Raw genomic sequence first — 11,471 nt, forward strand, 5'->3', positions numbered from 1 at the left:
TTAGGTCATGAGACCTTATTCTGTGGTGACAGCTTTGAACACCAAGAGTATAGACAAGTTGCAGTGTATATGGCTAGTGGGTGTTTTCACAGGCGTCAGCTATATGCTAAAGCCTGTCCAGGTAGCCATGGTCACTAAGAGACTTGTAGATATGCCCAACAATAGTACACAAACTGTTGGATACCATTTGAAGTATTGCTTAATGTATTTAAGAAAGGTGACTGTAGTGGAAAGCCACCAGTGGCACTCTTTTTGAAAACTCTATTCGGGGTGTTTAGGTCTTTTCCTCCCTTCCACCAACCCCCCAGCCTTAAGTAGGAGAGAGAAAAGGTTTGTGGGGAGAAGGTTCCTAGACCCCTTTGCTAGTTAGGGTCAAGGGGTTCTTTTAGGACTCTGTACCAATCTCTGCCAACTGCAGATGCAGCCAGCAGTCTCCTCCGTGCTGCTGTGCTCTGAAGCTTTTCTCTCTGTCTGCTGCAAACCACCACACCGTCTCTGGTCTCTCCAAACTGCTCCACGCCACACACCAACATCAAACTCCACCGAACACCCCCACAATCTCTTTCTCCACCTCATATTTGTACTCTCAGAGTCTTAGACCACACACCTCTTTATGTGGCACATGGAAAGCCGTTACCAGCTGGCAAAGTTCATGTCCCACACGTAGTAATTAATAGGTATGAACAAACTGTAGCCCAACTAAAATTCCACACTTGGGATTAAAACAAAAGCATTTTTATATAACATACAGAGAAACCAAAACTTCCCTTACAGGTTACTGTTGATTTATTGTTTGAATTTTAAACAGCATAGTGTCAGCTTCTATATGGATATCTTATAAAACAGTATAAGCATTACCAGTCAGAGAAAAAACACCAACAGAGTCCAAAAGCAAAAGTGTATGAATTTATCCTGGATTTCCAAAAATATCTTATCTGATAAAAATTGTGTTCTTTGACTTAATTTAGATTTATTTCTATGCTAGGAGGGTGTCTCTTCTTTCAGAAAGACTACACTATCAATTAGATAGACATATTTGAACTAGGTGTGAGGTGGTGACAGGTACTAATGAAATATATTTTCCTTTATTTGTCCCCAATATCTATCTCTAGCCCCTTCTTAGCTGACTGTAAATGGGTTATCAAGCTTCTGTCCTCCTCCTGTTTAACAGAAATGGTCATAAATACCATACCATGTTAAAAATTATTTCAGAGTATGGCAGCACAGTACTCTAATGCCAGCACTCAGGATGCTGAGGCAGAAAGATCACCATGAATTTGAAGCCAACGGGCTACATGTCAAAGTTGTCTGAGTTGCGTGAGTAAATGAGTGGTGTCAAGTTAGATGCTGATCATAAGGCCAGCCCACAGGTAAGCGTAAAGATGGCAGTAAAGATGAGAACATAGAACACAATAAAACTACCTCAACAGCAGCCTATGCACATCTCCAGAACAGTGGCAGAGATTTATGAGAGAGTCCTGGAGCTCCATAAAGAGACCCTGTCTGAAAAACAACAAAAACTATGATACCTGTTTCAGGGCTCTCCTAACCAGCAAGATCTCACAAATAACAGTTATCATAGAGTGTTCCTTGTGCCTTTGTAATCTAGGGAATGTGTTTTTTGTCAGTTCCAACAAGGGGAGGGGGACGAAAAGGGCAAATTCTAGCTCAGAGAGATAGCAGAATCTAGCTTCAGAGATAACATGAGGTCTGATGTGCTAACCTAGGGTGACTGGAAAGAAGTACAGGGCTGAGCCTGCAAGGCCTTCACACAACTTGTAGTGTAGTGCGGGGAGCATTTAGCACAGATAACTTTAAACCTTGACAGTTGTAATATGTTAAAGTAGTGAAGGCAGCAACTAGTTTAATTCTGAAAACAGAGGTATGTGTGGTCCATGAAACACCTCCCACTGAGACACCAGCACTACACTAAAGGAAGACAAGAGAGGCCCTGTGTGCATCTGCCAGTTGACAGTGAGTTTTGGGTTTTACTGCTGTGTACCGTATACCGTAGTGCCTGCTACTTTGTAGGCAGTCAGATTCTTTGTATGATCAGAGAATGGGGCTCCTGTCATCTAGTCCATCTCAGCACTGCACTGGAGTGAGTGGTTCCTGCCCTGTTCGTTTCCATGATAGCTATTTTTCTTTTCCAAATCAAAAATACCTCTTTTTATCTTGTTGTAGTAGTTCCATTGAAGCTAGAAACACTTAAAATTCCACAGGAATGCCAGGCGTGTTGGCACATGCCTTTATTCCCGGCACTTGGGAGCCAGAGGCAAGTGGATCTATGTAAGTTTGAGGCCAGCCTCAAACAAATTGAGTTCAGGAAAGCCAAGGCTACACAGAAAAACGCTATCTCAAAAAAAAAAAAAAAGAAAGAAAGAAAGAAAAAAATTCCATCGGAACAAATAATATTCCAGATTTTTCCAGCCCAGAACTTCTACAAGATAGTTGATCTATGTGTAAATTTTACTTTGTCTTGAGATGAGGGTCTCCACTGCAGCCCAGCCTGGCCTGGAACTCACTGAGTAGACCAGGTTAGACTCAGAGAATAGTTAGGTCATAAATGCTTTAAACGTCAATTCTTGCCTCACCACTTAACAGTAGAGAGACATTTTAAAGGATAAGTGCTTCGTGTGACCCTTAATTAATTTCCTTCTGCAACACAGAGTTGCTCCCTGAAAGGCCAGTGGCAGTGCCGGACTGTCCGTGTCTGTAAAGGTCCTGCTTCATCTGCCCCTACTTCTGCCTTGCCTGCTGTGCTGCCCCAGACCCACCTTTCAAGCTTGCCTTTCAGCTGTGGTTCAGCTGCTCAATGGCCCTCTTTCCCTCCCTTCCACAGGAGCATAATCTCCCAGGTAGCCTCCTTGAAGCACCTCCAGAGCATGCTGTTCACAAACAGCAAGACACCACTCTCACTGGGTTCCTAATCCCTCCAACACACTGGAGAAGGAGGTAGAAGGGCTGTGAAAGTGAAAAGAAAAGAGAAGGGGGCGGGCAAGCCAGGGCAGCACAATGTCAGCTCTGGTGCTCCAGCGGCTGCTGCACAATCAGCGCCAGCTGCAGCCCAATTAAGCTCAACAGGTCACAGGTGTTCCAGACAGAAGACGCTTTTAACAAAACCACTTTCTGAGAATACCTAAGAAATTTTTAAGCACTGTGGTCCATTTTTTTTTTTTTTTTGATGGATTTTTTAAAGCTGTTTACTACACTTGAAATACAAAGAAGCTGAGATTAGGCTGCCCTGGATGGCGAGCTTTCTTCCTGCCAAACAGCAGGAGTAGCACAGACAGCTTCTAGGCCATTGTGAGTTCAGTGTGCAGCTGCAAGGAAAGGAAGGGGTCTGTCTTCAGCGAAGGCCGCAGCCTGCTCTGGGCAGCTCACCAGCTCCAGCAAGGACCAACAGTATGTCTGTACCTTTGCACTCTGAAATTACCATCTCTCAGGTGCACTGGAAGTTGAAGTGTATAATGTCTTAAGTCATCCTTGGGGAGTATGCTAAGTAGGGTATGAATTCAGCTTTCAAGAAATGGATTTTTCAAGGGAGAAGAGGGATTTTTGGGATACAATGCTTACCGGGCGTGAAGGAAGCCCTGGGTTGGTCCCCAGCACACTGGGGCATGGTAGGATTTACCTGTGATCACAGCACTGGGGAGGTGGAGGCAAGAGAATGACATGTTCAGTGTCATCATCAGCTACCTACAATTTCAGTGCCAGCTGTGATACAGAAGACCCTTGTGGGTGGGGATTCATTTTGGTGGACTAGAAATGTGTAGGTTGATACTAGAGCAGCTGAAGCACAGACACTTCATTCCACAACCAATAGATTAGATAGATAGATAGATAGATAGATAGATAGATAGATAGATAGATAGATAGATAGATAGATAGATAGATAAGCTGGAGAGATGGCTTAGTGGTTAAGAGCCCTTGACACATTTGGTTCCAAGCACCTACAAGATGGCTCACAAAGATCCAGGTCCAGGGGATTCAACTGTGTGTGTTTGTATCTTTGAAAGAAAGAGAAGGAAGGAAAGGAAAGAGGGAGGGAGGGAGGGAGGGAGGGAGGGAGGGAGGGAGGGAGGGAGGGAGGGAGGGAGGGAGGGAGGGAGGGAGAAAGGAAGAGAGAGAGAGAAAGAAGGGAGGGAGGAAAGGAAGGAAGAAAGAAAGAAAAGAGAAAAAAAAGCCTAGGCATGGTGGCAGATGCCTTTAATCTCAGCACTTGGGTGACAGAGGGAGGTGGATCTGGATCTCTGAGTTCAGGGACAGCTGGGGCCTTTCACATTTGAATCTGGCTGTATTATTTCCACATATCTTACTATTCTTTTCCATTCCGAAGGTCTGCACAGTAGCTGACCTGCTGGTTTTGTCAGTCTGAGGATAACAGTGCCTTCTGAGTTAGTTTACCAGAAAGGTTAGCTAGAACTTAAAACTTACAGGCAGGAAGCAGCTTTTGCTGCCTCCTCACCAGTTTATGCCTCAAGGATTTGCAGCAGCACCCTTACCTACAAGCTTCCAGCACCTGTGTGCATGTTTCCCTGTAGTCACTGTCACTGTGCTTGTCTAGTAGCAGAATTCAGATTCACCCAGCCGTTGCCTGGAAATGGAAGCAATTACTTAAGTTACTGTTTCTGATGCTACATTCGTGGGGGGGAGGGGAGGGCTGGTTCCACTGTGAAGCTGAAATGAACAGGGAAAGAGCTCTAGCACATGGGGGATAAAGTTCAGGAAGCTTCCACGCATGATAAAAATCTCCTATTGACTACTCTTTAGTAGATAATGTTTGCCTTGACTTATTCTTTATCACGTTTTTAAAAGCATTGCTATCTACTAAGAAGCCATGTTTTAATTTTCGCTGTTGTCCTACTTCTGTTTTGCTATGCCAAGATACCTGTTTAAACTCTGTTTCTCTGATAGGTTGGAGAAAAGAACCATAGGCTATATATAAGTTTCATTTTTTTCCTCAGTAAAGTACAACATTGTTCTTCTTGGCATTTATAATTCCACACAATTGCCTCTTTTGCCCTTTTGCACTTAGAAGTGAAGTAATTAGATTTCTCAAGTTTCAGTGGTCAAGCGCCTTCTCATCCTGGGCCATTGCTTCCCCATGCAGCTCACAGCAGCACTATTATTACTGTGTGGTGCACTGGTACTGCTAGTGCAGAGCACACGAAGAACATGAAATTCATACTCAGGTGAGCCTCCATCTCCACCACTGACTACTGTCCTCATTTAAAAAGACTTACTGTTAGGTGAACCTAGTGATTTGTAGATGTTCTTAGTAACAAACTCTTCGTGTTAGGTGTCCATCTCAAATTCACCCAACACTTTGATGTGTGGTGTTCCTACTGATAACTTTTTTAAAAACTGAAACCTGCACCAGTGGGGTTGGGGGTAGGGGGTGAGGATGCTGAAAAAATTAAAGGCTGGCTTCTAAAATCCTTTTTGCTAAAGAAGTTAAAAGGCTCAAGAGGCCAAGGATTTTCTTTCTGAGCAGTTTTATCTAATCCTGACTGTGAGTCATAGTCATCTACTTATCTACGCATCTTCCCATTGGAATGCTTCTGTGGCCTCATGGGGGAAAGGGGAAAAGCTGAAATTAATCCCAGTTGCTGAAACAGTCCTGGACTCTGTCTGGTTTGGGGCATGATGGTAGTACATGTGTGCATTGAAAAACATCAGTCAGGTGACCAGTAAAGACACGGAAACAAACTCACCTCGTTGGGCTTTCTTTTATTATGGACTTTATTACATAAGCTATCAAACAGTCTTAGTTTAGATTGAAGGCCTTTCCTTAATAGTTCTCATTCCCAGATAGATGTGCAGGCAGCTTTATATGAGAAGACCTCACCCTCCCGTTGCCTGCCTCAAAGATGAGGGCCTGGGACAGGTTTGCTAGTTGCAGGATTCTTCCACTTGGGGAAACACCCATTTGCATGTTTTGAATTTAGCAAACTTCCATTCAAGCCCCCCATCCATATTGCTGCACATTTTTGCAAAACTGCCCCTATCCCTCTGTGATATATCTTGTTATCCTGAAGCAATGTTGCTCAGAAAGAACGGTGTTTTCTCAACAGTTTCCAACTCTTTTAACTTCTGCAGAAGTAACTGAAGCCTCTGCACTTCAGACCAAAACACAGTTTTGTTTCAGAAACTAAAAGTGTAACTGACAAGAATATATAAAATACAAGTAAAAGTAAAAGCATTACAGACCCTGGCCTTAGTACAGTAGCATGCACATGTAGAAGTTCGATGATAGTTACAAACCTGTGCAGTGCCCAAGCAGAAGTGGGGACTTGTGGCTGTTGTCTCGCTCTTCAGTCTGTCTTTTTCTCATGCATCTGTCCTTAGCCCCTTTCCTTTTGTCTCTATTCTGAAATACAAGAGAGCAAAGTTCAAAGGGATATAAAAAAAACAGGAACCATGCTGCTGGCCTTCAATCTCCAGGACAGTCATGATAGAAGAAATGACTTCTGCCCTTTGTCTTCTGACCTCCACACTTGTGCTGTGGCATACACACACACACACACACTTCAGAAATAAGTATAATAAAAGTATTTTCCAAAGAAAAAGAAGGTCAGCAGTAAATTTGCTGATGGTATGCTAAAATTAGGAGGGAGAAGAGTTCTGTGGTGAGTGTCTAGTCTCATTCCAGATACTGTGTCAGATTGTTAGGCACTACCCAATTGCTACTCAAAATCTGTGTGCCTATGCAATCCCAAATCAGGGATGTGTTGGTTCCTGCAAGACAGAACATTCCCACTGTGTCTTCCTGTAGTAGAATGGTCAGGCCAGCTCCTAAGAGCCCTTCTATAAGGGTACCAAGCCCATCCCTGTGGGTAGAGATGGAGTGGCTTACTTCCGAGAGGCTCCACATCCTAATGCTCTAGCATGTAAATCTTGAGGACAAAACACTAACATAAGTAATTTGGTTAAAGCAGACAGAGAAGCTGTCATTGTTGGATTGCAAAGTCCATCAGCTTTCCTTCTTCTGCCTGTACTCTGAGTGGAACAGAATATGTTTTATGTTGGCTTAGACTTTGTTGATCATGAAATATTGATCATTTATATCTTCCAGGGAAATGTTGGCCTGGTCTGCGGGAGCTACATTTTCTTCTTGGGAAATATCTTATCTTGGAAGTCTTGATAGAGTAGTGCCTAGAACAGAAAGAAACCCTCGATCATGAAGTCCATTTGTTTCTAGACCCATTTTTTTTATTTGGTCTAGGAGAAAAAGTAATCACATAATGCTTTTCCTTTGGGTTCTTACTGAAGAAGGTCTATTGTAAGGAACAAGTGAAAACAAAGAGGACCTTACTACTTGTCAGCAGGTTGGGTTAAGGGCTTCAGAAGACTGGTATCAACCATTTTTCCTGCGATAGCACACACGTGGAAGTCAGAGGACAACTTTTGGTAGTCACGTCTCTTTCCACCATGGGCTTTAGGAATCAAACTCATAATCAGGCTTGTGCAGTGAGACTTACCCACTGAGGCACCTCCTCAGCCATTTTTGCTCGCTTTTATTCTATCTAAGCAAATCCCCTACCCCCATGTGTGTCTGTATTCTGTCCTTCACAATTTGGCATACAAAGCAATAATGTCTTCTTTCTACACAAAATACTATGGTTTTCCTTCGTGGTAGTCATCCTGTGTCCATTCCTTGTTGGTGTGTGGAGACTGGAAGACAGATCTAGTTCCTCACACTTCTACATCTTGTACTTGACCTTCTGTAGTTGCTACACAAACCGGATAGCCTCTTGGTGCTGACTGAGGAGGAGAAGCCTGGCTAAGGAATCTACACTGTCCTATTTTTGGTTGTAAGTACGTGTGCTATGAAAGCAAATTAGCAGAAAGGTTGTGTAATTGGTTCTTCCAGGCATTCCTTGTCATGTTGATGTAAGTGTTAAACTCATCAGTAAGAAATACAACAGCAGTTCCTTCCAGAGATGTCCAGTTGGTGACCCTGTGGCAGTGTTTTAGCTAGAGGTGAGCTGAGAACCATGAGTTGAGTTACCAGAACATCTCATAAAACTTGTAGTTTACAGTTCTCTTGGGCCACGTTCATAGCTCTTTGTAGCTCATGGACTGCATGCAGGTCAGATACAGCTGTGAGGAAGCCATGAGGCCCAGTATTCATCACCTGTCTCATTCTACAAAGCATCCCCTCTAATCCAAATGTTCCCAGGATTGTCTCTATCCCACAATGCAGATGAAATTATTTTACTAAAATCAAGGCCATTCTCAAGTGTTAATACATAGTAGGAGGTCCAAGTTATAAGCATTTATCTTCAAGGAACTTACTTCTTACTGTCCAATTTAATCACTGCATTTTACAAGAAGCCTGCCAGACTAGATTATTATTCCCTTTATCCAGTATGCCACAGTGCTGTCCACTCACCTGCTGACCTTGAGAACCTAGAAGTTACAGGTTCCAGGCAACCTTTTGAATATCTCCTTCCTTATTAAGTCCCCCTCCCCAACGCCACCACCACATCACATGTGTCTTCTGTGGTCAGTATGTGCTTCAGTCTGTGCAAAACCTAAGGCATCAGTTACAGAACAACAATATTGGTGTTTATTTAACACTTATGAGAGATATTCAGAAAATATTTGTCAGGCTCTATTCTCTGGGATAAGTCCCAGGTGGGAGTATGTAAAAATGCACTATTGACCCAAAGTCTAGCACTTTTCCCTCTTCCTTATCAAAGAGAGAGCCACACTGGATATATTCCCTATATTATTGGAGAGGGAGGAGGGGATACTCCAGCACTTCCTGCTTCTCCAGTGATGTTCATACCTTGTCTGGGTGAAAGAGGTGCTGCTTAGGTGAGGTCATGGAAGGACTCTTCTATAAGGTCCCTCACCCCCTCTTAGTGGAAGTTCTCAAGTTCCCACTAGGATTACCATAGAGCATTTGCTGTTTTCTGCCTTGGCAATTCTGTGGCCACTCTATTTTCAGAAAAGCATCAACATCACACAACCACTGTACTTAGATTGTGTGCTCATTAATGAAGCTCAGAACTAATATTTACATTGTTAGAATTTGACAAAGCTCTATGTGTGTGTGTTTTGTCTTTGAAAGCTGTCTAAATGCTAAATCGTCTAGAAAACCACTCAGCTGCTTTGGCAGCATTAGCCCAGCTAAGCATAAAAAAAACCATTTTCATTAAGTGGGCAGACTTTTTCACCTGGGCTTTCATTCAGCCTGTATAGGGTGTAGTTAGTATCACTCATCATCCCCTGTTGCCCTGAAAATCAAAAGTCTCTTTGCATCCAGGAGGCCTGTTCACCACAGTAATGCAGTGCATCTTTGGAACAACACTGGCCTCAGCCTGCTTCAGCTGTCTGAAATCCAGTGACCCTTCGATAGTATTTTCCTCCCACATGCTCTTCTTTTGTCTATATCAATTCTACCTTCTCCCCAGATCATTCTCAGTTCTCCCAGCTTTCCTCCCTGAGGAAACAGCGTACATTTCTGATTGCAAGAGTCAAAAGTTCATGAAAGAAACATAGGAAAGAAATGCTTCGTGTGCTGGTTATACAGCAAAGGGTGAAAGAAATGTTCAAACTCTGTGCTGTGACAAGGGTGCTGGTTATCAGGGCCTCATGTGCATCTTAGTACCTCTGTTAAGAGCATCTTTCTTCCAGACCTCACAGGGAGCCTGTCCTTAGCCATCCTGTGTTGGAAGTGGAGCAGCAGATGGGGAGTCATATGCAGTCCACACACTTAACAGCAATGCTTGTCATCCATCTTTGTACTGGCTCTGGTTTGCACTGGAAAGAAGGAAAAAACAGCTCTGTATATGATTGCTTTTTCCATTTTTTTCCTTAAAATAGGTGGTTTGCCCAGCATATGTGAGGCCCTGGGTCCATTCATGCCCCACCAAAAAACTAAACCTTAAGTTAAGCAACTCCCAAAGTGATGTGCTCCAAAGTGATGTGCTTATAGTGCAGAAGTCACACCATATGTCAGAAGCTACACCCAACATGAAGTCTCATCAACATGGCTTCCTGAATGCGACCTGAACAACACCTGTAGACATGCTAACAAGGAAAGCCCACAGGCCCTCAACCCTGCACAGCAGCTAAAGAATGCTGAGAACAAGAGAAATAGTCTACCCCGAAAGAAGAGCACACCAGTTGGTTATCTAATTCTAAATGGTCAGCCCTTAAAACATACATACATACAAGTCAGACTATATAGACTAAGCAGGCAGTGCTTACATACCTAGAAATACACAATCACCCTTCTCCCCCAGCATACACACATAAACACACACAGTAAAGAGAGGCCATGAACCTAACATAGGAGGTGTTAAGGAGAGTAAAGAGAAAGGGGAAATGTAATTATAATCTCAGAAATAAAAGATTTGTTTTGTTTTGTTGGTGTGTGTGTGTGTGTGTGTGTGTTTGTGTGTGTGTTTCTAAGACAGTGTTTCTCTGTATAACAATCCTGGTTGTCCTAAAACTCTTAAAAGATTATTTTTTAATGTTACACCACAGATAAATATGTTGAAAATGATTTATCTACAGATGCTAACTGTTTTCTGCCTGCTTTTATGTGTTCAATTTCAGATCATAGCCATCTGCAAGGAAGCCGCTCTCCTGGCTCTAGAAGAAGATATTAAAGCTGACTGCATTTTGAAGAGGCATTTCACCCAAGCCTTGAGTGTTGTGACACCCAGAATCCCAGAATCACTGAGACGCTTTTATGAAGATTACCAAGAGAAGAGTGGACTACATGCAGTCTAAGAAATACTTAATATGCATATATTTTCTAGAGAAAAGTTTGTTTTCAAATTTTGTCTTGAGAGTGTTTATGGTTTCTTAATAGGTAAATGTTTCAAATATCCTCACTGGAGTTGAAGAGCCTCAGCTAAGTGTTCTGAATCATTCAAGTACAATAAACATATCTCTGGGCATGAGTTCAAACAAGCTTTACTTTGATTATCAATAGCATACATTCACCCATGTATTATTTCCTTACTTCTTATCAGTGCCAGACAACAATGGAACTCTGTTTTATACAGCTTGGAAAATGAATGTACATTGGACATCATGAAGAGCATCACCAGGTCTTTGCTTTTAAAGATAGGATTTTGTGAAGCCTTGTGGAGGTTGGGGGACTTAAAATACTGATTATACGGCCTCTAGCCATTGAGTGCTGAGATTACAGGTATACTCCCCTGCACTGTTTATGCAGTGCTGGCTGGACCTTGAAACCAGAGCCCAGTACATGCTAGGAAATCGCTCTGCCGGCTGAGCCACATCTTGCACCAAATCTGTTCTCTGAAAAGCCAGGCAGGTTTGGTGCCAAATGTATAGTTCTCATTGCTGTTGTTGTCAACTGCATTTATGACCAGAAAGCATGAAATTATAACATATAATACAAGTTTCTTTAAAGGCTTAGAAATGTTAAAGTGTACGGCTAGTTTGAGCCCAGCAAGGACCCTCAGCTTTTGTTAAGATAC

The 11,471-nt window shown here is 42.8% G+C and overlaps 1 protein-coding gene across 3 annotated transcripts in view; it reads left to right on the top strand.

Annotated features, from left to right (window-relative positions):
* The window catches only part of Afg2a (AFG2 AAA ATPase homolog A), a 163,416-nt gene extending 152,481 nt beyond the window's left edge, over positions 1-10,935 (top strand). For 2 of the 3 annotated variants that reach the window (XM_021632304.2, XM_060378251.1), the window contains exon 16: positions 10,576-10,935. In XM_021632304.2, the coding sequence (XP_021487979.1) occupies positions 10,576-10,752 (177 nt within the window). In that variant the 3' untranslated portion in view covers positions 10,753-10,935. The remainder of the gene's footprint in view (positions 1-10,575) is intronic. The other variant, XM_060378252.1, reaches the window with a different exon arrangement.
* The last annotated feature ends 536 nt before the right edge of the window (positions 10,936-11,471 follow it).

This window comes from Meriones unguiculatus, chromosome 2 (assembly GCF_030254825.1).
Source record: "Meriones unguiculatus strain TT.TT164.6M chromosome 2, Bangor_MerUng_6.1, whole genome shotgun sequence".
NCBI lineage: Eukaryota > Metazoa > Chordata > Mammalia > Rodentia > Muridae > Meriones > Meriones unguiculatus.